Genomic DNA, 27,084 nt, shown 5'->3' with positions numbered 1-27,084 from the left:
ATCTGACATTGTCTTTAAGACCAACAAGGCACAAGCAATCCTAGACCCTTTCCCCTGTGCACATCCCTAAGTGGACGGACTGTGAGGGGTGAGAAAAGTAAGGGAAATAATTGAAAGGAGGGGGTGAAATCAAGGGAGGGACTACTGTATATGAGGAGAGAGTGGAGATAGTAGAAGGAGGTTACAGGAGAAAATGTGTGAGAGCCCTTTATAAAATTGTTCTTTGAATGAAGGCAATTTGCTCTAGGAATGCAGTAGTTTTCAGGAGTCATTCAGAGAGAGAGAATGAGTAAAAAGTCAAAGAAAACAGACAGATGGAGGGAGGAGCACAATGTATTGCGTGAATCATCATCTCTTTCAATATCCAGCAGATTTCAATGCAAGTGCAAGAGAAGAAGAAGTTGCACAGAGAGGTGTTGTGACATGATGTGATCCTTAGTCCAGACTATTCAGGCTGGTGTTTGAGGGACACTATCAGCTGGTTGGTGTTTTGTTCTTCTGTCTCGCTATTTAAATAGTCAAAGACACTTTCCTGGTGCCCCAGGACAGTTCCCTCTGTTATGTTAGCTCTCTCTATGTTGTACCATATAGACCACCATCACCACAACCACAACTACCAACAGATTTAAAATATGGGGATTATGATACTCTATAATTTTGACTGACACAAACTGAAGTTAGTTAATGATAGTATCAAAATTAATATTAACAGCAATGAATGCCTCAATCATACTCTTCCATGATGACATTTTCAGTTGCCTTACCATGCATTCCTTTTCACAGGAATACTTGATTGGTCCATTTATATGGCAAATCACTTTGTGAGGTCAGCATGAGACAGCAACACAGAAATAGTCAACACTTACACAAAACACATGCACAATGCACATATACATAGGACAACATATAACATTACACAGCACAATCCACAATACACCATGCAGTGGTTACTGTCTCCCCCATTGTGTCCTGAGTCCCATGGTCTCATAGTTCATTGACTAGCTACAGTCCATTACATTGGCTGTTGATTAAGGAGTCTGATGGCTGCCAGGATAAAACCTGGCCTGCTACTGCCTATCATTGCACGTGGGCAATCGGCATCTTCTTCTGGAGGATAAGAATTAAAAATGTTGTGCCAGATTATCTACTTTCAGTGATCTGCCTGACCCTTTTTGATCCCTTCAAAAAAGGACACGGAAGGTAGAACTCTTTTGAGTGTTTTTCTGTTTTTGTCTTGGGGACTTCAGCTGCCATCTTGTACTGTTCATGAGTACAATGTTAAGCCATTTAATTGTACTCATGACAAGAGCATTACATTTATTCCTCATTAGAATCAATACAATACAAAACTGAAAATAGTTATAAGACTTCTTACCTAATTCATGGTTGTGGGACTGAACCACTTAAAAAAAGAACTGAACAATATATTGGATGCTGTGGACTGTCAGTTGTCTGAAAAATTTTATTTAATTGCCTTGATCTGCTTCAAATTTTATCTTGATTTCTTATTGTATCCCAGAGAGCTTTAAAGACTTTGCATTGCCCTCCAGTTGGACTGTCTTTAGGGATATGTCAGAGGATCAGAGGTTGCACTAGTGACAAACTCTTACTGTAGGTGGTGACATCAGGTCAGTGGATTTAAGTGACCAGAGGATTGTGAGTTTCTTAAAATACCATCTTCTCTGCTCCAAGTTAATACTTTAAGTTTTACCATACCAGACCACTGCATTTTAGTTCATGGAGCTAGTGCAGGAGCAGGATGCAGTGCTGTTTGACTTATTTGAATGCATTGTTTAAAAAAAACACTGGGAAACTGTCCTAACTGAGCTTTGGTTGCACCAGAAAGGACTGCTGTTTGGTTTGATTATGGGGCAAGAAGAAAGCAGCAATGAAGAAGTGGAACTGGCCAAAATCCAAGAGCTGTACACAACCTTCATGCAGGTGTGCCCAAGTGGAGTTTTACATTTGCATGAATTCAGAAGGATTTTTGGAATACAGAGCACCTCAGCAGAGGAGTCATTGTATGTGGAGACCATATTTCGTTCATTTGACACAAACAAGGTATTTAATTTTTTTTTACTCAGTCTCAATTATACTGTGGGTCCAGTTGCATTAATGATAAAATATGTGGGTAGGTGATAATTGATAATGTGCATGTTTTAGAAGCATGGATATGGGTTGTGTGTATCAATGTAATTTTCAGATGCAAAACTTTTTATGACTTCCAGGTATGGTCAATGATCATTACAAACAGGCTTTAAATACAACAAGGAAGGCATATCAGGGCTTCAGCTAATAGCTGCATGGGAAACAGTTATGCAAGGGCCTCCATCACATGTGTGTTGAAAAGCTCAGTGCAATACTTGTGCCAATATGTTATAATCTGATCATTTTCTGCAAAGTAAATATTGCTTCTACAATGTGTATCATGATATGTATAACATGTTGTTTCATATATATATATATGTGTATACATGTATATATGTATATATAATGTGTATAATTTGTTTGTAATCTCTGTAATAAATTTGTCATCCCCTTTCATTTTTAAAATCCTTTGAAATAAGGGAATACATTTTGAAACCACATCAATACATATCAGTTCAAAGTAATTAAAAAAGAAAATATTTTAACAATTCAGTTCAGTTGCTAATGTGATAAGTAGCACAAAGAACAGGTTTAGGAACATAATGCATATGTTAAGTAAGAATACAAATAATATACTTGACATTTTTATACAATTCATATTAGTTGCATGCCCTTGAACACAACTCATGCTTCACATAGTGTTTGAAAATGACTGTTATTGATGTGTTGAGTTGTAGTAGCAGATGTGGTGACTTGCCCGTACGTGTCTGTGTTTACAACCATATAAATAGCACAACAGAAGCAATGATACCTGCCACAATTTGCAAAATGCAAGACATTATCATCTTGGCAGACTGCATTGCAGACTTTTGGTACAACACGCTTTCAGCATGGAAGTAGCTTTCCAAATCACATTTTGAAATCCAGGTTACGTAGTAAATACTGTAAGAATGTCGTTGTAAATTGATGCCACTCTGAATACTGTGCATTCAATATTCTCATGGTGATGCAACAGCCCCTCCTAGTGGTGCCCAGTAACTCCTTTCCATCAGCTACAGTCTATTTTTTGATGTTAGTCACACGAAAGAGAACAGTTCCAGGTGCAGCCAACTATGCAGGTGGAAACAAGATGTGTAGTGAAACAGATTTCACATCACTTGAAGAATGTTTGCCTATTCTATTATCAGCATTTAAACTCCATTTAATATATACATTAGTTTTATTGTTTGGCTGACCTGCGTATGATGCACTTTTACAGGACAATGCAATAGACTTCATGGAATATGTGGCAGCACTGCACCTTGTCTTGCGAGGTAAACTGGAAGATCGATTGAAGTGGTCATTTAAAGTCTATGACAAAGATGGCAATGGTCGGCTCGACCGGCATGAGGTGAAACACATCATAAGGGTAAGGAGAGGCCATATCTAAAAGTGTATTTCTCTTACTTTTTCTTTGTTTGTTATCCAGAGTGAATTCCTGAAAAAAATTGGTCAGCTATACCTAGATCTGATAATCCAAATTTGTAAGACCTGTTTAGTTTGTATACATGTGGTACATCATGCTATAGTCTTTTCATTTAACCTTATGCCAATTTTTTTTGTTCCATTTTATTTTCTATATAGTATTGACATTTCCTTGCACAACTGCTGTTAAGACATATGTCATTAATTGATTAAATGTAACAGCTTTTGGCATGCTAAAATTATTCAAGCAATCATTTAGATTTAACTCACAAAAACTGTTTTTTTGTGTCTGCAGATAATATACAAAATAAAGAAAACCAATACAGACATGACGCCAAATGAAGTATGTGATAGAATATTTGAACTTGTTGACCAAAACAAAGATGGTAAGTTTTCAGTTGAAGTTTTGAAGTTCAGACTTGAGCAACATACTGATACATAGAGGGATTTTTAGTGTCTTGTGAGATGCTGAAGTCTGAGAAGAAGAGAAAAATTAATATCGTCATTACATGAGGCTCAGGCACCCCAGGAAGTGCAGTTTTTATGATTACTTTTCCCTCATATTTCACCCTGAAAGTGGGTGCTGTCAATTGTGCCATGCTGTGCAGTTAAGCAGGAGCGCTGAAGCATAACATAATTCTCAGATACACTTGCAGTTAAAGACCTTGTTTCAAGGTCTTGTCTTCCAGTCTGTTCAGCGCCATATGCTGACAATGAGCCAGAGCCCACATCAATACAACAACATGGCTTCATTCTGGCAGGGATGTGGGTGGTAGGTCAGCCAGGATCCACCCTGCAACTAGTGCAGCACCTGTGAATTACTGTCCTCCATTCAGTACCTATCCTTCATCCAGGCTACCTCCTGGTGCACTGTGGGACCTGTAGTGTGGAGAATAGTCATAAGTAGGCATGTATGTACATCAGAATATTGCATTAACCTTACCCCACACTCCTGCACAACTTCAGAGATGCAGCTAATGTATATATGGCTATTACAAATCATAAAAAGAAAGAAAAATTCTGTTTGAAGTCTTACAAAACCTAAAATCTATGCCATTAACACTACAGTTTCTTAGCTTTCAAAACTACACTTGTTGCCTAATCATAACAAAGACCATAATATTCTTAATAGATTTTCGTTCACACATTTGGGCTTCTGATTGGATCTGATTAAACATGATGTTCTTGACCATCTGTTGTGGTCAGGCTGCAAAAAAGCTGTAATCCTTACCATAGATATCGAAACGTAGATATTGCGTTTGCGATTTGACGTGCATCTGCGTGGTCACCATATTGGAGTGGTCAAGATCCGTTAGTAAACAAATACAATGTGTATTGAGAGATGCAGACTTCTATACAAAATTGACTACAACTCGCTTAATTCTGAACCAATTTTCATGAAATTTGGTTTGTTATAAATGTGAGAAATTGAACATGATACTGGTTAAATTCAGTTACTGGGGATGGATCTAATCAGCTGTATGCCAAAACATTAACCTTCTGAATAGCCACAACTTCCTCTGGGACATGCAGGCTCCAATCTATGAATAGGCAACATCAAGTGTAACTATTTCAGCGTTTGTGTGTTTTTTGTGAGTATTTGTTTACTAACGGATCTTGACTGCCCCACTATGGCGGATGTGCAGATGCATAGCGGCGTCATACAGCAGTGGCCAATGAGGTATCTGCGTTTCTATATATATGATCCTTCCACATTTCGAGACAATGCAGAGGGACTTGTGTTTGAGAGCAGTGTTTTTCAATCCTGCTCCTGGCGGCCCACTGTCCTGCATATCTTCTGTCTATCCTTGCTCTGCCTACCTGACTGAACTCATCAGTGGCACTTTTGATTAGCTGAGCACACCTGATTTAATCAAGCAGCAAGAATAGATAGAAGATACGCTGGACAGTGGGCCGCCAGGAGAGGTTTGAGAAATGCTGTTTGAGAGGACTACTCTGCCACCTGCTGGTCTTTAAAAGTGTGACAAGCTTTCAAACAGGAAATAATATCAGAGCAGTTCAGGAAACACATTCCCATAAAACCTTCTTGGTTATGGAGGATCTTGGTTTAGACCTCTTAATTGTGGAAATAATTGCATAAACAAATAATTCCAGCAATTACATAAATAATTTCACATAATGAATAAGCAATTCAATGATGAATTGTAAAAGTTGTGCATATATAGTTTTAAGCAGAATGGGTGATAAAAATGGAGGCATGTACATGGCATGACTATTCGGAGTAAAGAAAAAAACACTGTTTTCTTTTTATTTCCAGGACAGATTTCCTTGTCAGAGTTTTTGGAGGGGGCAAAGAAGGATGAGTGGGTCATGGATATGCTCAAACTGGATGTGAATGCCAGCGGTTGGTTCATTAAAAATTGGAAGAAGAAGTCATGACCCTCAAAAATCCTCCTAAGAGTTTTTTTTTTTTTTTCCATTCAAATGGTGAAAACTTCAGGTATTTTATGTCAAGCACACCTTTGCAGAACACTTGGCTGTGCTTCCATGGTTGAAATGGATGCTCTATAGTGGAGTACAGAGCTGTCTCTTTGGCGTCATTTATATGTCAACACTATCAATGTGCGTTAATGGACAGATCGTATCAGCTTTAGACCAATGTGGCCAATGTAATATAAACATGTAATTATATTATGTTGTTGACAGCATTAAGGTATTACCTACAGCTACCTGAGAATTTTTAATAACTTTTGAATATATTTGTATAATAATATGTTTTTGTATGTGTAGTGTAGGCTTTTTCAGATTTCTTAATCTTTAACACCATTTATTTTCAGAATGATGTTAAAGAAACTGATCTGATGACAATACATTTGAAATGTCACAAGAAGGAAATCATAATTTTATGCCAAATGATTTTAATGAAAAACTTTAATGAACTGTGTAGGTTCAAACAGTCATCTTATTCATATATGCGTATATCTGTAAAATACACAATTCAAACGTTTTAACAATTCACAGACTATATCAACTGATACACAAATTATTGACTCTCACTGTACAGGCTAAAGAGTAGAGTTAAACTGAGGTCTCTCTGTGGTCATGAATGCTCCCATGGCACTTATCACAAAGAAAATGACTTTTCTCAGTAATTCTGGCTCTATGCTCAATCAGGCTCTTCCAACCTGGCCATCTAATAGACCCCCAGATTAACTGGTAGGTAGTAATTGTTAAAGAGAACTGGTTCTCTATTGACCCTACCTGGTAAAATAAAAGTCAGAATAGAATACAATAAAATAAAGATAGTTAATTTAAAATTCAAATTATGTTCAAGGCCTGATGGCCACAGAACCATGTCTATTCATATTTTAAATTACAAAGGTCAATAATTACATCAATATGTATGTATAACACCAGTGAATTACATGCTTCCTTGATACCTATACAGTTTCAGTGGATTCCATAAATCAACCATATAGTCCATTTCATTTCTCTCCAGTTTTTTTTTTCAGTCTGTGTTACTCTATTTTTGCAAAATTCTTACTTCCCAACACAGAAGCTATATCACAGAGTTCCTGTGTGGAAATTATTCATACACTCAGTTACTATGATTTGCAATTTAAATTAACTGGTGCGCAGGCAGTGCCTGGTGTTATGACAAAATGCATTCCTAGAAACAACATTTTAAACCATACTGTCAGGAAATGAATTCTATTATCCCATGGACAGAGTGTCAATGGAAAGTGCAAATTTATTCACTGTTGTGTTAAATGGTATGTCACAAATCTGAATTTCATGTCATAAAATAATTCATTTTGGATATTTTATAAATTTTGTAAACACTGGATTACCCAAAGGGGCACCTGTCTGTATTCATTTAGATCAAATCTAACCACTCTTGAGATGTTGACTGACAAAAGAGATAAGGACAATAAATCTTAGGAGCAGGCAAGGAGATGCAGGTGTGGTGTGGGTGAATAACTGTTGTCTTGCAGAAAAGAGAGTGTTACCATTAAGGCTATACAATATAGGCTATTCCCATAACTGCCCTGTTCCTGGGTCAGATTTTGACCCTTCCTGGGTCAGATTTTAACCCTAGTACTATGGTATTGATTGTTATTGCTGACATGTGACAATGATGTCATTTGACCAGAATAACAATGTAGAATCACAAGCTAGCTCATTTATCAGCAATACTGGTAATCACATGATGGCAGGTATGGAATAAGCATTAAGCATACTGATTACTACACCTGCAACTTAGCAGAACCAAAAAATAATGACAATCACTATATTGTTTTGAATCACACACATATCTGTTAATATGCCACAGAATGGATTATGTATTAGTTCATCTTTTACTTAAATCTTAATTTTTTTTTGTCAGTACCACCTATTTCTTGGTTCGTAAGTACAGATGTACAAGTTATATACTGTAATGTTATATAGTGTCTCATTTTACTGAAATAAAATTTTATATTTAATTCTCAATCAGTCTCAGTCACTGACTATGACACCTTTCATGACCCACAGAAGTCCAGCTACTGCATGTATCTGTAGTGACATATCTGTAAGTTCCCAATTGGTGCTATTCGATGAAGTATTCTTAACTGGTCTGGTATGTACACCATGTTTTTTTTCCACTTGCTTAATAGTGGCTGATCCTCTTGGGGTTAAGGAGGAGTGTATCCCTAGTAACACCTCCCACACAGTGCCCACCTGTTGTGTCAAGTCTGGTTCACATCAGGTCACACAACACTCCACAACACTCCTCTGGTCTAAACTGACAAAGATTTTTGCTGAAACATGTGATTTGCTCTTCCCATTAGAATGAAATATTTTTATATTTTCTCCAGTCAAGTGCCCTGATTGTTTGGGATCCTTTTTGCCATGTGGGACTTTACCCCTTTTGGTGTTTTTGAACCTTTTCTACACTCAACAAGGGCTTTTCCATGGTAGCAATCTTGCATTTCCTTTTGTGTGTCTCTCTGTGGGGTTTCTGTCTACATATGACTTACTTTACTTATCGTATGAGCTGACCCCTCCTATCCAGTCCACAGTAACACAGTGTTCAGAATGAGGTAAGTAAACCGATCGTGGGATAATCATGTAATTGGATCACTAGCCTGATCTTTAGTGTTTATTGCACGACTGTGGGAGAAGTGGGCATAAACCTACATGACTCGTTCTACAGAGGAAGTAAAATAGCTTGAGATAAGGCAGTCTTTCTATTGAAAGTTTAAGTCTGACATTTTTATTTTGCCCCAAATCTGATATTATTGCTATTTTTCATGATCATAGAACTATAAATAACACTGGCATGTTTTAGCAATGCTAATCACATTAATTTCATACATGTGTGTTTCTACATGCAACAAAGTAAATACTTGAAAGTGTTCATTGCTGCTGATACACTGTTGTCCTACTGATGAATTAAGAATTAGAATGTTGATGAATTCCAACTTTGTATGTATACATATTTGTCATTTAACAAATGAATTAACTACATCACTGTATAATAACGTATTAGATGTATTTGTCCTTCTATATTCCTTCAATTTTTATACTCTGTGGCTGCCATCGGAAAGTTGGGAGTCTATGACAGGAGGAATAGCACTGTCTTGGGTATTTTGACCCCATACAAATAAATACATCTGGGATAATGGGGTTATTTTTTCATAATATTTCTGGAGAATCTATGAGCTGACCACAGGAAGCATTAATAGACTGTAAGTCAAAAACAACTATGACATTCAATTAAAGCTACTAAAAAGGTATCTTAATAGAAAATTAAACAATCAAAACAAAAATAAGTATTCTCTAAGAACTTAAATATCCATTTGATCCTGACTTATGTGTAAGTGAGAGTTACTGGGTAATTTATGTAATTCATGTTTATTTTATGCTTAATAATATTCTAGTTGTTAAATCCACACATATATCCATTTCCATTCTATGTAATATCTAATTAGTATCCCTTATAAACTAATACTTATATACTTAAACTAAAACTTATAAACTAATATCAATCAATTGAATAAATTGAAGGTCACACTGAATACACTGCATATTCATTTCATGTGTACAAAACTACATTTTGTTCCCAAAAACACAGAATACATTATGCTACAATTTTCTTTTAATAATATGATTTGAAAATTGATCTGAGAAAATTGTATTAATTACCTCATAATTGAGGAAAAAATGCCTTTTCAAATGAGAGATACTGTGAATGGGCTGCTGCATCATCTGTAATCAGCCATAGGAGCATATCTCCAAAAGCCAAAGATATTAAAGCCTTGGCTGCCATGCCTTTAGTTTTCTGTAAGCCTTACCTTAGCTTAGTGCCTTGAGCAGAAGGTGCCAGTACTTTTAACGTCATTCATTTTATTCATTGGATAGAAAACCCAGGTCATCCTTGCACTGCAAAACCCCTGACATCCTGGCCCACACAGCTGCTGGATGGGACAACCCTTAACCTGTTAATGACCATTCCTCCCGTCCTCACTTAATCACATGTGCTCATGTATCAGCCTTAATGTGTATTTATTCTTCATGTGTGAGCTCTTCTTTTCATGAGTTCAGGGAAAAATTTCCCTTTGTTTCCACAATTGCCACTGGATTTTTCTTTTTTTGTCCCTTCCTTATAATTATCTTGAGAAGTCACAGAATAATTGTACAATTGTTGTAAAACAAACTGATGCAAGGTATTATGGCGCCATATGAATTAATTCAATAATCACATGAGGATGGGCCTCCAATCAACAGAATGGTGATGGCATAGATTTTCACTTCAACATTTTAATTACAAAAACACAGATATTGATCTGGATAGACCCTGTCTATGTTTAACATGTGGACTTTTATCAAGACTCTTAAAAAAACTCTGCTACACAGAGACCTTCAGGCTCACATAGGGAGAGATCTTATGGGAGCTGGTGCCAAGTTTTTAAATCAAAGATTAGGCATTTACAATTTGAAAACCCTGGCTCAAACCTGATTCCCAATCACAGACTACTGAGGTCTAGTAGTAGTGGTTGGTCAGTCTTAATCTTCATCACTCCGTTTTATCATATAATTTGTGAAGCAATATTTAAAAGATTTTAGGCATTAAATACTATGCATACCATGAGTTTTAATAACTGACCAACTCAATATTTTTCTTTGTACAGTGTTGAACTGCCCCCCTGCGTCAAGACAAGGTCAGTCGTTTTTGGATTAGGAATGGAAGATTGAACTGAAAATTGGATTTACCGCTCTGGCTAAAAATACTGTTGTGACCATTGAGAGTTAATAGCCTATCCGTTCGAATGAGGCAGTAAGACGATTTTCAGTGTTCTGGTCGCACAGAGTTCACAAGTACCGTCTTGAAACACATTTTGGGCGGCGATTGAGGATCTTATGCCGACAGCTGTATCAGGGAAAACATCAAACAGCATTTAGTCTCCATGCTGATCAATAGAGTTTTTGCTACCTGGTGATACCATGGGACAATCGCAAAGCGACGGGGATGAGGAGGTCGCACTGTCGCAAATTCAGGACCTCTATAAGAAATTTGCCTCCGAATGCCCAAGTGGAAACTTGCATTTGCATGAATTCAAAAAAATCTTTGGGGTCACTAGCGAGTCGTCGGCAGAGGAATCTGCATATATGGAAAACCTATTCCGCTCCTTCGACACGAATCAGGTATGAAATTGTCTAGTGTACCAGTTCTTTATTTGACGACTGTGACATGCCCGTGATGTCAAAGGGTCTCTAGGTGTTTGCATGACAAGAAAACTCTCTTCGTAGCCAGACCTACTGTGATAGTGAAAAGGGCAATTTAGTTCATTTAATCTTAAATGTGTTATTTTGTTTCGCGAGTCAAATTATCATTAACAATAACAAAGCCAATATTCTTCACTAGGACAACACAATAGATTTCTTGGAATATGTGGCAGCCGTGCACCTTGTTCTTCGGGGGAAACTCGAAGATAAGCTGAAGTGGTCTTTTAAGGTCTACGACAGGGATGGCAACGGTCGCCTTGACAAACGCGAAGTGAGACACATTATTAAGGTAATCTGTTTGCAAAATTGGTGTGTGTGTGTGTATATATGTGTGTGTCCGTGCGTGCGTGTGTGTGTGTGTTTTGTTAGTTTTTTTAAATATCGTTGTTGTAGTAGTTACATCTCAACAGTAGCCTCATCTTTAACTGCAGTTAGGATGAGCCTTAACGCATCACTAAAAATCCATTGACTATGAAACGGATAAACCAGTAGACTGATTTGTCAGAAGAGAATGGCATGCCCCCAGGAAATACACAGCAGATGGAACCATCACATTGTGACTTGTTAAAATTGCGTTTTTGCCATATTAGACAAGATTCAGTTTGAGAGGGGCAGAAGGAGTGTGTGTGTGTGTGTGTGTGTGTGCACGTGCACATGAACGAGACAGAGAGGGAGAGAGAGTATTTGGGATGTACTTGTGGTAACGTAAGTCTGTAATTGAATGTGTACAATGTGCAGTCAGAGTCATGTGAGGGAATGTACACTGATGAGCCAAAACATAATGACCACTCACAGGTGAACTGAATAACGTTGATCATATCCAACCAAGGGCACATGTCAAGGTCTGGGTAGATTAGATGGTAAGCGAACAATCAGTTCTTGTAGTCAACATGTCGGATGCAGGAGAAATGGGCAGGAGTAAAGACCTGAGCGACTTTGACAAGGGCCAAATTGTTATGGGCAGACGACTGGGTCAGAGCATCTCTGAAACAGCAAGGCTTGTAAGGTGCTCCCGGTCAGCAGTGGTGAGTACCTACCTACAGTGGTCCGAGGAGGAGCAAAACACAAACCGGCGACAGGGTGTTGGGTGCCCAAGGCTCATTGATGCGCGAGGGCAACGAAGGCTATCCTGTCTGGTCCGAAATGACAGAAGGTCTACTGTGGCACAAGTCACAGAAAATTTTAATGATGGTTACGGGAGGAATGTGTCACAACACATAGTGCATCGCACCCTGCTGCGTATGGGGCTGCGTAGCCGCAGACCAGTCAGAGTGCCCATGATGACCCCTGTCCACCATCGAAAGCGCCTACAATGGGCACGCAAGCGTCGGAACTGAACCTTGGAGCAGTGGAAGAAGGTCGCCTGGTCCGATGAGTCTCGTTTTCTTTTAGATCACGTGGATGGCCGTGTTCATGTGCGCTGTTTTCCTGGGGAACTGATGGCACCAGGATGCACTGTGGGAAGACAACAAGCCGTAGGAGGGAGTGTGATGCTCTATGCAGTGTTCTGCTGGGAAACCCTTGGTCCGGCCATTCATGTGGATGTCAATTTGACACGTGCCACCAACCTAAACATCGTTGCAGGCCAGGTACACCCCTGATAGTATTGGCCTCTTTCAGCAGGATAATGCGTCCTGCCACACTGCACACATTGTTCAGGAATGGTTTGAGGAACATGATGAAGCGTTCAACTTGTTGCCCTGGCCTCCAAATTCTCCAGATCTCAATCCGATTGAGCATTTGTGGGATGTGCTGGACCGACAAGCCCAATCCATGACGGCTCCACCTCGCAACTTACAGGACTTGAAGGATCTGCTGCTAATGTTTTGGTGCCAGATACCACAGGACACCTTCAGGGGTCTTGTAGAGTCCATGCCTCGCCGGGTCAGTGCTGTTTTGGCGGCACACAGAGGACCAACAGCATATTAGGCAGGTGATCGTAATGTTTTGGCTCATCAGTGTACATGCAATATATCTTGGACCAGTAAGATATGGTATGTAGCATCTTGGTATTTATTGATTGTTTGTGACTCTACCTATGTAGCTATCACGAAATCCTGTCCAAGTGGACAGCGCCTTCACTGTGCATTCGCTCATTCATAGTATGACATTAGGTTAGTAGTTGGATTTTGTACCCATCAGACTTTTGGTGTGACTGTGACTGTGGAGGTTTTGAAAGTCAAGCTGTCTTTAAGAAATATGATTAGCAGGAAACATAGCACTTAATTAATTGGAGATGTCACAGTACCATCTAGTGGATACATTTAAAATAGCAAGCGCCCACATAAAATCAAGGGGAATTTTCAAACATTTACATTTATTCATTTAGCAGAAACATTTAAGATGTTATCATTCAAAAAATTACAAATCTCATCAACTAATATAAGCAATAATATCAAATATTTTCTGTGGGAGAAGATACAGTGTCAAATTTTGGAAGAAATGAAAATCAGACAGAAAGCTTGACAGACAGCCACTCGTAGGAAATGTAGTCTAAAAGAGCACTTTCCTATAATATTCCATTGTCCAGCTTTTCACATGAAAGTTAAACAGGTAGCCACAGTTAAACAGGTAGATGGTGTGCAAAACAATGTAAGAGTCACAGAAACTATATATTCTTTATCATGGACAACAATTTCTGAATCAACTTTTCAGTTGTCTTCCTCAGTTCACTGGTCAAGTACTATGTAATGTGGTGAAACATTTGGTGACAATTTATTTCAAGTAATCCATTTTGGTTCTCCGATGAAAGCAATCAGTGCCTTGTATTCAGTGCAGTATGGCTGCTAGTGTGCATAGAGTCTGTGTGCCAGTGCTTCAAATGCACAATGTACTTTACAGTAATATCCTCTAGATAACATTAACAACACAATCACATTAACCGTTGAACAGCTATGTTTATATAATATGCAACCTTGAAAGAATATTTTGTTAATGGTTTGCCACCGGCCAATTGGGTCTCGGTGGTGAGTATTAACTTTGAAGCCACCTATTATAGATCAAATTACATATTTGCAAAGGTGGATCCCAACCAGTAGACTGATGAGATGAAGTGTGACTTATTTTGTGGTTGTTCTCTTTTTTCCTGTGCCCTGCAGATAATTTCTAAGATTAAGCAATGCAGTGGTGAATCTGACCGTGAATCCCTATCACCTGACCAAATATGCGACAGAATCTTTGAGCTCATCGACAAAAATAAAGATGGTAAGTTCCTTTGATTTAAACAAATCTCATCTCATCTCACTTGGTACAAAATCTTACTTTCCCACGTAATATTGACAACAGTTGGGCTTCATTCATGAGTATAGCTATATCCCACAATCCTTTCTATAAGATCCAGGTGTATGGGTCTGAAAGTATTGCTGATTTTTCCTTCCTCTTGTGATCCAACAGTGTAAGTCTAGTTGTTTCTGAATTTCATATACAGCTTACTGACGGCAATTAGTATTTTATGAACCCAAACCTCACAAAACACTAAGTACTTAATTTGTTCTACAGAATTCACCCTCATATTTGCTCATGCACACATCAGTCCTAAGAAATACAATTTGTTTCTTTCAATCCGACACAGATTACATGATGAAATATTAATGCTTCTGAGGAAATAAAAGCAAGATCTAGAAGCTTGTCATAGGACCATTGAAAGCTTCAGCAAGTGCAGTGTGAAAGGAAGAGTGATCTGTGAAGTATGTTGATATCCACATACAAGAATAAAAAGTGTGCAGGATGAAAGGAAAGAAAAAACACTTGGGAATGTAAATGGAAATGGCCAAGAAAAGAGGTGCGTTCAAATTAGCAAACAAAGGTAAACATTTGCCGACATTTTGAAACAGTTTTCCGTTTGCTTTGAGTTCACTGTGAACGTTTGCGAACACACACAAACGGTCTGAGGAGGTAGTTCTCAGTGAACAGACATGGACACTGGACTGAGGGAGACCGAACAATTTGGGATGTTCACACAAAACCGTACACATTTAAAAGTTTAAAGAAAACCTGGAACGTTTGACTCAGTTTGCCGAATTTGAACACACCTCAGGTGTGTTTCTGTTGCAACATGATGAGATGGCTGCTGTATACCATTGCCTTGTGTTTTGAGTGCTAAAGGTTACTTATAGTCCACAGTAGGGAGTACATTGTTGCAAGTTTATAAAGAAATGTTGTCACCAAGCAGCACTGGCTAACTAAAAACTTGAAGGGAACATTTTATGTAAATAGCAGATTGATTCTCTTTAAATTACAATTTAACAGTACATTTCAACAAACAGGTTGCACAATAGAATTTGGTAGCCTGTAATGTAAGACATTTACTGTATGTTTGTTGAAATGTACAGTTAAATTATAATATAAGATATACTGGATTAAGTGTGTATATTTTGGTTATTTATGCTGATATCCCATATTCTGCATTTGATATCTACTTATATTTATGGTTCAAAATTATTTCCTTGCTGTTGACCTATCCTGTTTAGACACAACTACTTCTCACCCTTTTGTAAGAATCAGAAACAGCTGCCATCTTATATTATGGGTATATGATGTAATGGTCTCTTAAGTGGATTGTTACTAGACTATAATCAGTTGCATATTCGTTTTCACATCTACATTATGATGCGGTTCTCCCATGAAATTGTGACTACCAAAAAACATTTACATTTGTATTTATTCTTTTGGCAGATGTTTCTATTGACACCAACTTACAAAAAGTGCATTCAATAAGGTCATTAGCTACACACATACTGAATTGTTCGTGCCATCCTTCATATATAGTGACATTGTGAGAAAAATTACCACAATGAGAGGAAGTGCTGTCATGACGTGCCCAACTTAAAATTATTACTGCCAACTTCCAGCCATGAGGTGGGTATTGCTGCCCATTTGTATTGCCACAACATGTTTAACACTGAGCTTATGCAACTGTGAAATCTTGTTGCGCCACCAGGCTTTTAACTTTTATGCATAAATTGCAAATCAATTATACAACTACTAGCTTTTATTACAGTGTTAGGTGGAGGCGGGGTCAGAGTTTAGAGAGCCCAGTTGTAGTCCTAATTGGGTAGTTTTGAGTCTGATATGGACAATCAACAATGATACCACTGTTTTGACAGTTTTGAGGAGCTCATTCCACCACTTGAGAACAAGAGTAGAGAAGGGAGGTGAACAAGATGGCAACAGACTTTCACTGTTATGGTTGTTTACTTATTTAAGAATATTGAGTAAATTGACATCTTTTATCTCTTATTTCAGGTCAGATTTCACTTGAAGAATTCTTGGAAGGTGCTCAGAAGGATGAATGGGTTTTAGACCATCTCAAACTGGATCTAAGGCCTTGTGAATGGTTTATTGAAATGCAAAGAAGGAACCCATGACTGTGAAAGAACTGTGAGGTGGAATGCAAAACAAATAGCTATACTTACATCAGTGATACAAAATAAGCTTTAAACTCTTGGATTTTGCAATTTGGAAATATTGTTTCAAGGCTGGCCTGAAAAATGAAGACTCAAGCTCACACCAAACTGATGATTGGACTTATAAGGCAGAGCAGTGTGATGTATGCTTGAAGTGATGCACTGTTCCTTAGACATTGTTAACTGCATCCCCTCTAGTGTCATTAATGAGTTTACTGATCCCAGCAGCATTGCATGTACAACACATGAAGACTCATGAGTTGAAGGAGGGGCTGTTTTATCAGCTGAATCTGCTGTGAGGAGGTAACAGTGCATGGTTTGCTCTAAATCAATTGTAGATGCTTGGTATACTGTACAGCACATTATCTGTCTATAAAATTCTTATGCAACTGAATTTGAGTTAAGCTAAATGGATGGTTATTTGTAGGACTTTATGAAAGTTCTCACTGTTCACTCCTAAAAATTTTCAAATTTTGCAGTTTGGAAAGTACCTGTACAGTATGTGGTTCTAAGTATAATTATTTGACCTTCCAACATTTTAAATTTACAGCAGTAAAAGTAACAAAATAATTTCAGTAAAAAGTCCCACATTTTACTGGTAAAGGAAAAACCGAAACATATATAGATCAGTAAAATGTATAAGAGAAATGTTTGTGGTGTAATGCGGATATGTGGGATATGGTGTACATGTATATTGGTATAAGCAGGGCACCTATTCTCCTCATCCTGTGAGAGAACATACAAATGAGTAGAATTTGTAATTGTGTGAATACATAATAAGAGTTCAATGTCTTATGGCAAGGCTAAAAGCTCAGCTTCGTGTCTTGATGTTGCCTATAAAATTGGCTTGCTTCTATCCACCTTTGTCTGTGCCTATAATTACAGTTCTGGAAAACGCTAAACCATTGTATCTATGAAGAACGTACTTGCTATTATGGGGATTTGTGTACTTTTCATTCAATTTGAACACATTATATGAGTCAACCTCATATATATGTGGAAAGCACATAAAATTGATCCCTTTCAGACTGATTCACCAAAACATGTCAGTATTGAACAATATTATAAACTACATTATTCATGTTTAAGTTTCATATATTTTATCATATGTGGAAATGTAAAAAGTCTCAAAATTCTTCTTGTCCAGAGACATTAGCATTATGTTTTGATCAGTAGTCCAGATCAGTAGTCTTTTTCAGCCACATGGGTTGCAAAGAAAGATTGAAAACAGATCACTATGAGTATGTGTCTTATTGCGGTGGTTTTAGGCTGCCATTCATTCAAGTTGATAAACAGATCATCAGATATTCATAGACCATTTAATTTGAGGTAACCAGCTGATACCTATTCTGACATGTGAGAAGGCATATATATATTTTTCTAATTTAGAGCAGTAGAAATTTGTCAAATGAATCAGATATACAACTTTTGTCATCAAATTAGTAACCCAACAATGGTGAAACAAAAGATATGACACAGTTACCCTCTGCATTACTGTTCAGCTTTTTGGGCCACATCCTAACTAATATCCAATCAAAATTTCATTCATGTGACACTGTCATGGGTATTCAAAAAGGGGAGAAAATAGCAGCCTTGAACTATGCAAAAGTCCACCTGAATGTACAGAGAACTTGCATGAGCACTTTAATGAAGGGACAACCTTGTTTCACTCTGTTTTACATTTTGGAGGCAAAAGCTTGTATGTAGTTGTTTCTGAGGTCTAGATTTTATTGCTCTAAATAACTGCACATGGCTATCAAGCTTGACTTCTCATTTCCTGTTACTGTGTTGCCATTTTTGGTCACTGTAACTGTTGAACATTGTGAGTACCTTCAACAGATGTTTATGAAATTTAGTTCCAAACAATAAATCCTCAGTGTAGCACAAGGTAGGTCTTTTTGCCACACTCTTTCAGTCATGAACAATTAACACATCACAAAGACATCAAAATGTGCTAAATCACAGTTCAATACACTGGGTATTAGCAAAAACCACTGGAGAGGTTCAGTAATGTCTTTTCTTAAATGATGTCCTACATTTTTTTTTCAGACTTAAGGTATTCAAGATTGATTGAAGTCACCGCACTTTTTGATTAGGCCATGGCGTGTGCTCGTGAGACGAAAGGTCTCAGCAACTGCGCAAGCCTACTCTTTTGTAATATCGATAAATACGTCACATAAAGTGATGCGGCTGTGTCAACCTTTAAACAATTGAAGGACCGAAAGTGCTTTGCGATTCGAACTCGGAATGCAAGACCAGCACGAGCGCGCTGACGTGTCTGCGTTTACGTGCCTCGTCAGCTCTGGCCTTCTTAGTTGTTTGTTCACCTGACGAAGATGGCAGGAGGAAAGTGTTCCTGATGCCACCCTAATCATTTTAGAAATTTTAGAAGCCATTAACAGCTAAGCAAATATGTAGCGTAATTATTGAACAGGATCTCTATGAAGCAATTAAACAGGTATCGTAAACTGCAATTCATTGTCGACATTTCTGAACACTGCGTGATTTACACATTAGCTAGCTAGTAAGCTAAAATTACAATTAGCTACCAGTGAGCAGATCTCCATGCATGTTTTACCTTTTTTATTCAGTCGCTCATTATTATGCGTTACAGATAACACATGGGAACATGCTGCAAGGCTTTAGTGTATTTTTCTGTAGTATAACTGGTTGTCTTTCTGAAGTACAGTCTGTGAGGTGGTGATGTCATTGAATGTCGATAGCTAGCCAGTATTCACCGGACAGTCAACTCGCTACGCAGTCGCATATGAAGCTAGCAAGCTACTTTTCAGGAGAGGTAATCAAACTAACTTGCAACCGTGATTGCGTGTCAACATTTTCGGTCGTTAACGTTTGCGTATAGAATAAAACAGCGAAGGTTAGTTGGCTAGTGAGGAACATACCCACCACACATCCGTATTTAGCTAGCAAAATGTGTGGCCATCAAACTAAAGGCTAATGAGCTCTGCAGCACAAGCTTTAGCTACGTGAGCTGGTGTGAACGTAGTATTGCTAGTAGCAGTTGGAAACTTCGAAGGCAGATGAAAATTGAATTAAAGCCAATTTCGCTAGACACTAGCTAGCTAGTTTACAAGAGTTAATCGTTGCACCCTCAAATCGGTCTTGAGAAATGTGACTTTGGTAGTTGCCTTGGTCGCAAGAGCCACTGCCGCTCGACGCAGCGATTGTAAGTTGTAAGACTGTAAATTGCAGCTAGATTGTCGGAAGGTACACCTGTATAATATTTATTCCATTGCTTGACGTAGCTGAGATGGCCCGGTTTTCGCTTCATATCTGACGCTGAGAAGACGACGTGCTGTAAATGTACACGGTTGTAAGACGTTGCAGAAATCACAATGTGTATTATTTCGCAATTGCGTGTGTGTGTTTTTGTTTACACTGCTAGCCAACTAACTAACAGTTGCTTTAGGTAGTGATACAAAGTGAAATAAGAATAAATTGACTAGCCATTTTGTTGTCTTGCTTGCAAAATGCATGTCATTGTTCTCAGCGTCACAACCAAATTGAAGGTAGGTAACTGACGGCATCAGCTGAAGGCCTTTTATCTATTGTGATAAAATTAATTTCCCGGTATTGGTAATGGTAGGTCTGGTTTTCGATCTGTCTTACCATTATTATTTGCGGTAATGAAGCTTCACGCTCATCCGTAATACAGTGGCAAAGTTGGAATTACAAGTAACTAGCTGGCTACTGAGTTGGATGTATTGCTGCTGAAATAATGAGTTAGATAACGTTATTTCTGGCAGTGTTTGCATTAATACTTATCAAGAATCAAGTATGGCATTCTGGTTCATACTGAAACTCAGATGCTGGGTAAGGCTGCTAAATGTGCGTGTTGTTGATGCCCAGTGAAGCGAGGGAATAACGAGAACGTCAGTTACATAAACAAGTGTCTGTACAAACTCGTACTGAATGTTGAACGGAATTTGTTATTCCAGTTTTAGGACGACGTTGACATGACACTAGTTAGCTAGCAGCTAAGATTTGGTTGTGGAATACAACAAAAAGTCAGGAGATGCACGTTCAAGATTTTGAAACTGGTGAATGCAGTCCATTTCCTTGTTTTAATACATGTGTGTACTTCTGTCTGGACGTAATGTGTCGTTACTTGTAAGAAGTGTATATTCAAAGGTTTTATGTAATTTATGGGGATGAAGGGAGTGCTATGCATGATACAGAGCAGTTACAGAGAGGCTAAATGTGGATTTCATAGGCATGAGCTTTGAAACCTGGCTGGTTTGATTTAGGCTATGTGACCTTCTCCATAATTTTATCCTCACAAAAGACCCTCAAAGTCAAACTTTACCATCTGACATTGAATGTGATTTGGAACATGAAATTTGAATGTAATGTGAAAATGAAGTCATAAAACGGCAGTACCAGTGTCTGTATTTGCACTTGTAGGCCTAATTCATGTGACCAGACACTCTTCAGCTCAGTGGAGTAGAACATGTGACCTTGTTAGTCACGACAAGGGAGACAGCATTCTTTCAAGGGGTGGGGCTTCTTCATTCTGGGTAAAACATGGAAAAACTAGACCATATCATGTTCATAAACCAATAAAACACCACTCCAACCATTTTACAATGGACAATGTCATATTCAAACATATTTCTTGAAATATGGAAATTAAAAGCATGTACATGAATGCAGTATCACATGAGCCATGATTTGTTTGCTTGCCTCTGTGTGTCTGTTTGCCGTAGTGACAATATCATACAATCGTAGATACAAACTTTAAGAGCAGCAGCATATTCCTGTTTGTATTTTATTATCTCCTTTGGTTGAGTGGTGGTCCAGTTGGCTTTAATCTATGGACTGTTGTGAATGCAGTGTCCATTACTGGTTTTTTTTTTTTTGTTTTTTGAAATGTATGGAATTTATTTTAACTTGTGCTTTCATTTGTTCATTTGGCAATAATAACTATTTTACAGGACTCCTCTCTAAACCATGTTGAAGTGGTTCTCCAATGATGAATCTGGCCCTGCTCCAGCAGTAAGTATGAGCAATGAATAATAACGAAGACAGGGCAAAATATTAATCATTCCACGCTTATGTTTCTTTTGTCTAACACTGGGCCAGCATGCATTGTCCTTTTTCCATAAATAATTTTGTGGTTACTTCTTACAATCCCTGATAAAAGCAGTTCTCTCAGTGCCTTAGTGTAGTGAAGGAAAGCCAAACAGCTGGCAGCCAGCTTTCAGAGTTGTGATTATTTGACATTTAGTTTGTCTGTGTACAAGCAGATGAAAAATGTGGTTTTAGGAGAGTGCTGAGCTGGTGGGTTTGCACAGACAGATAAGAGCTGCTTCCTGTGGTCCTCTATCACCCTCTCCTCACTAATCCCTTACCCCCCAGGCCCCGGCGCCCCGGGAGGGCTCCAGCAGTCAGTCTGTGGCTGAGGTCACAGAGCAGCTGGCCCAGACACAGCAGCTTGTGGCTCAGCTGAAAGAGCTCATCCGAGAGAAAGACAGCATCCTGCACACCAAAGATGAGCAGCTTAAGGTATGGGACCAGGACTGCATGGTATACAAAGAAGGCAGCACTTGTACCTTACTGCTGTTGTGGTTCAGCTTGTGCTTGTCAGGCCTTTTAGGGCCTATTTACCGTGAAGTGGAAGATGGCATACCTTCAGCAGCTGGGCACAAGAAATTTCATGTTTTTCATGTTTCATCTTTCCAGGTGTTGTTCAGCTGCAGGGTTCAAAGTTTATTTATTGAATACCTAAGAAGGTAGTCTCCCTGCCACTGTTTAAGAAGACTGTTTCTGTAGTTGTGGTAATTCATTTAAAAAATTACCTTTATAAAAGCCAAAATATACACTGTATCTGTAGTAGATATTTAGTCGACCTGTAGCAATCATACTTTCATTTCATTATAACTATGTGCTGTTCTTAAAGTGTACTGCCAAGTTGGGAGGCATTGCCACAGTTGGAATACTTGCTACCATAGAGTATACAACCTTAAACTTTTTCCACCAGTTTCCAGCCACCAGTTTGATGTCATAACAAGTTTTTGTCACCACAGCCGAGCTTATGCCACTGAAAATCTTGAAGGTCCACCCGGCTTTTATCCGCATGGTAGCATAACTACGTTTTGTTTGATTAATAGGCAGAGAAAGATGCCTGTGAAGCCAAACTCTCCAAAATGAGGCTCCAAAACAGAGCAAAGGTCACATCTCTAAATTCTCAGCTGGAAGAGCTCAAGAAGCAGCTGTCTTTGGGTGGTGAGAAAGAATCCAAGTCTGACGCCAAAAAGGTATGCATTGAGTGGCTACACAAAACAAGGGCAACAGAACCTACTCACACAGTGTTGATGCAGTTCAAGACTGCCTCAACTGTTACCACTCTAATTGTTATGACACTAAATACACAGCATGCACAAAATCAAGTTATTGCAGCTACTTCAGTCATGCACTCAGAGAGGAGCCTTTGTGCCTGCATGGGGCAGTGACCAGGGGCTTTGTGACGCTCCTGATTTGTCTTTTTGTGTCCCAGAGTGGAGGAGATGGAGATCTGGAGCACGCTGCAGCAAGTCGGGGAAAGATCCTCCTGCTGAAGAAGAAGGTGGAGGAACTGGAGCAGCAGCTATCACAGAGGGAGGAGGAGCTGGTACACAAGGTGCAGATTGCCAGCTTGACTCTTTGTGTGGATTCCAAAAATTGGATGCTACATTTTCAGTATATTGATAATTCTTTGTGGATATCATTTACCCTCATAGCTTGTCTAGACAAGTACTGTGTTTTTTTTCTGAACATCACACTTGAAATAGTCTGTCCTGCATTATGCATTGGATGGTGTTTAAGTTTATGTAATGTAAACAACTGTTCGCCATGTGTAAAAGTTGTTATAAAGAATAGGGGTCGATTGATTATCTGGTCATTAGATATTTACAAATTTTTTGATTATTAGTCATCAGTATATTTTTATCTAAATTCGTGATAAAAAAAAACTTTTAAAAGCAATGCGTATACTATCCCGACGCATCTCCTCTGTCAGAAAAAAATGACAGACAACGTTATCTGGCCTTGAAAATCAAACGTTTTCTCAGACCTGCTGCTGGAAACAAGGATGGAAGGTAAGTATCCAGTAATAAGGTCATTGTGCTCAAACCATGCCCTTAACCAAATTGCACTAGGATAATTGGACCTTTTTGAAGCAGTATAAGTAGTCTACACTTAAGCTAAAAAACAAGCTTGGAATATAAAAGAAATAAGGACTTGTGATAAGGATTAATTGGTACACCTATGCTATAAGTTGCAACAGTTTGACACTGCACATTTAACAAATAGTAATGTAAATTTATTCTTTCAAATGAAACATTCAAAGAAATTTACCCTAAAGCACAACCCTTCTGAATTACAGTCGTCATTTAAGCAACCATCCACGAAATTAAACTTTCGCTGGCTTGCGGTTACACTGTATGTCGGAACGTCACGGCAAAGCTGAAAATACCCATTTGCCACTTTCATGTTTCTTTATTTGGCCTCATCGTCATCATAGAAATTGAGTCATTAAAATAAAAATTTGCAGCACACAGTTTTCACTTCACAATATTTTCGCTAACTTTATCACAGTCCTTCCACATGGTACCCTACTTTTGTATGAGCTGTCCATTTTTCACATAAATGACTTATGAGCAAATGGGCTCCTAGAATCTCCCCACGTGGACACACATGCTAGCTTTAAGGGTTGATATTTCATACTTTATGATGAAAATGCAGCCTAGATGATGTATCAATTTGCTTTATTTCGTACACAGTGATTGTAGTCGATCGTCTGATAATTTGAATGCTTTTGAAATAGCGATAGGCATCTGTTGCGTAGCCAAACTAAGATAACCGTAGAGAAATTTATCCACAATGTCAATATTAGCCCCCTTTTAGTAGGCCCTGTCTCTCCAGTACACCGTCTCATTTGAACGAGCACACCCTCGCACACACGCTGCAGCTCAAATGTGTCCCTCACAGATAATTTTCATGTTAGTTATTGCAATTTTTAGTTTATTTTTATCTTTGAGAAGGAATTTTCATTTGATCTTGTTGCTCTTTATTTAACTTTATGCCTGGAAACATATGACTAACTAAAGAGGGTTTGTAATTAAGTCCATGTTGTCACAGCCTATTTCTTTTCACGCGGGAATAAAAACATTCAAATATCGGCCTGAAATATCAGTTATCATCCTCTTTTTGTCACCAGTAATCATTATCGTATCGCCCTTTCAAAAACCATATCAGTCGACCCCTAATAAAGAATAACATACTGCATTTTAAAGTCATGGTTGTTATCCTGTAAGCAGTATCGATGTGCTTCACTGTCTGACAGGCTGTAGAAATCCTAGCCATGGTCATGAAAGTTGCCCACTGGATGTAAAATGAAAATGTTGGCCCCAATATGTCTATGTGACTGTGTGTTGCCTACCACAGACCAAGGAGCTGGATGCTCAGCGTCAGCGTGGCGTGGAAATGGATGCAATGCTGGTGGAGAAGGATAAGAAGCTGACAGAAAAGGAGGCCTACATCATAGACCTGCAGATGTCGACCGCAGTAGATAATAGTACAAGAGCCCATCCGCAGCTGGCAGAGGAGCAAAAGGCAAGCATAGTACTGGCAGTGTTGTTGTTGTTGCGCAGTTAAATTTGTATCTTCATTTGAAAGTGTGATGATTTAATAGGTCATTTGTGGTTTCACAGCATCCTGTTAAGCTTCATTTGCTGCATCATATTTCTCATTTTCAGGGACATTCAGCATTGTTAAACCTATCATTATAATCTCTCTTTCTCTCTCCCTCTCTCTCTCTCATTCAGACACACACACACACACACACACACACACACACATACACACACACTAGCTTCAGGGTGAGCAAGAAAGCACACACTAAAAGGATGAAATAAATCTCTAAGTTACCCTTTGCAGGTTCACAGAATGAAAAAAATCTTTATTGCCCCTTTAGACTTTTTTTCTTACTGCAGCTTTTTATCTCTCTTGTTCTCCCATGCCAGCTTGTAGAACAATTAACATTTTTATAATTCCCCCATGATTACAGGTTCTGACCAAGGAGGAGACCTCCCTGCAAGATCTCCAGTTGCTTGTACAAAACCTCACCAAAAAAGTGGGGGACAGTGAGGAAAAATACAGCCTTCTACTGGAACAGACAGAGAGCCTCAAAGACCTGTTGGTGAAAGAGAAGGCACAGTTTGAAGAGAAAGAAAATATGTACAAACAAAATGTATGTTTCCATTGACGTATCCCTTAGGAATGTTGTATGATTTTTAAAGAGTGGTTTTGCAGAGGTGAAATTGATTGTGTCCTTTGTTTATTTTCCATTTTAGATTCAAACATTTAAAGATATTATTTTGCAAAAAGATAACAAATTAATTGAAATAAACCAAAAACATGAACAAGAACTCTTCAAGTTAGCAGCAAAATCAGATGCAAGTGCTGATCTTGAACAGGTAAGTTCACTTATTTCATTTATAGGAAATAGTTTTAAAGTAGCAATTGAAAATTGTAGCAATTTAAAGTGAATTTCAAGTTATGTGTATATATGACAGATCTGAACAAACCTATCAATGGATAACTCAAATTGTTCTTCCACTGTATAATATGTGATTGAAAGCTCCTTAATCTCTGTTCAGCTTCTGAAGGCACTGAAACAGAAACTACATGAGAAGGAGGAGGTACTGCTTGGAAAAACCCAGGTCATTGACGTTCTTCAGGGCGAGGTGGATGGCAGAGATCAGCAGATAAAGGTGAGGGAACTAAATACGACTCTTCAATGCAAAATACTATTAGGAAAATGTGTTATCTGTTACATTTCTGAGAATAAATCTGGTGTATCTTTTGAAGTGGAGACTAAATGTTTTGTAACCGTTTAAAAATCATAGCTACCATATAGCAATTTTGCATTGTTAGGTATCCTCAGGGAATGTCTTAAAATGTGAATGTCAGTCTGAAAAAGTGCGTAGTACAGCAATGGAATAATATGAAAGATGAATATTAACCAAGCATAAGCACAGATACAAAGTAGCTCCAGACAGATCCTCAACATAAAATCCACATTCCAAGGTCTATTTCTGGTGCTTGTATGAAATTTTTTCATGCTCATTGTCTCATTGTTTTTTTGTGGTATTGTTATTGCAGTTATAAAAGTGTTATTTGAGTGATGCGTGCATAAGTTTTATTCATTTTTTAATACTGTGATATGAGATTGAAACTGTAAGCATAGTTAATAATATCCTGGCTATAAAGACAAAAATGCTCAGTATTGCATAAATAAGAAAGAAACTGGATGCTGTTGAGTGGATTTGAATCCAGGCAGAGTTAAATCTATGGCTGGTTCATGCCTTAAAAATGATAACACGCAAGTGAAGCCTCA

The 27,084-nt window shown here is 38.3% G+C and overlaps 3 protein-coding genes across 5 annotated transcripts in view; all 3 read left to right on the top strand.

Moving 5' to 3' along the window:
- Nucleotides 1-1,866: 1,866 nt before the first annotated feature.
- LOC118781601 (guanylyl cyclase-activating protein 2-like) lies at nt 1,867-5,952 on the top strand. The gene is made up of 4 exons (XM_036534595.1): nt 1,867-2,061; nt 3,347-3,496; nt 3,848-3,938; nt 5,831-5,952. Exons 1-4 carry the CDS (start codon nt 1,867-1,869, stop codon nt 5,950-5,952), a joined length of 558 nt encoding a protein of 185 aa, XP_036390488.1.
- Nucleotides 5,953-10,986: 5,034 nt separating this feature from the next.
- On the top strand, nt 10,987-16,869 carry LOC118781603 (guanylyl cyclase-activating protein 2-like). The gene is made up of 4 exons (XM_036534597.1): nt 10,987-11,199; nt 11,420-11,569; nt 14,379-14,484; nt 16,525-16,869. The coding sequence occupies exons 1-4, from the start codon at nt 10,999-11,001 to the stop codon at nt 16,644-16,646; spliced, it is 579 nt and encodes a 192-aa protein (XP_036390490.1). The 5' UTR covers nt 10,987-10,998; the 3' UTR covers nt 16,647-16,869.
- A 2,126-nt stretch (nt 16,870-18,995) lies between these two features.
- Nucleotides 18,996-27,084, top strand: part of LOC118781598 (golgin subfamily B member 1-like) — a 39,874-nt gene continuing 31,785 nt past the window's right edge. For all 3 annotated transcript variants that reach the window (XM_036534589.1, XM_036534590.1, XM_036534588.1), the window contains exons 1-9: nt 18,996-19,143; nt 21,641-21,701; nt 22,065-22,211; nt 22,817-22,963; nt 23,203-23,325; nt 25,131-25,298; nt 25,753-25,935; nt 26,039-26,161; nt 26,345-26,458. In XM_036534589.1, the coding sequence (XP_036390482.1) occupies nt 21,657-21,701; nt 22,065-22,211; nt 22,817-22,963; nt 23,203-23,325; nt 25,131-25,298; nt 25,753-25,935; nt 26,039-26,161; nt 26,345-26,458 (1,050 nt within the window). In that variant the 5' untranslated portion in view covers nt 18,996-19,143; nt 21,641-21,656. The remainder of the gene's footprint in view (nt 19,144-21,640; nt 21,702-22,064; nt 22,212-22,816; nt 22,964-23,202; nt 23,326-25,130; nt 25,299-25,752; nt 25,936-26,038; nt 26,162-26,344; nt 26,459-27,084) is intronic.

The sequence above is a fragment of the Megalops cyprinoides genome, chromosome 8, assembly GCF_013368585.1.
Source record: "Megalops cyprinoides isolate fMegCyp1 chromosome 8, fMegCyp1.pri, whole genome shotgun sequence".
In the NCBI taxonomy this organism is placed as follows: Eukaryota; Metazoa; Chordata; class Actinopteri; order Elopiformes; family Megalopidae; genus Megalops; species Megalops cyprinoides.
Note: the sequence above shows the minus strand (reverse complement) of the source record. Positions and strands in the feature narration are given on the sequence as shown.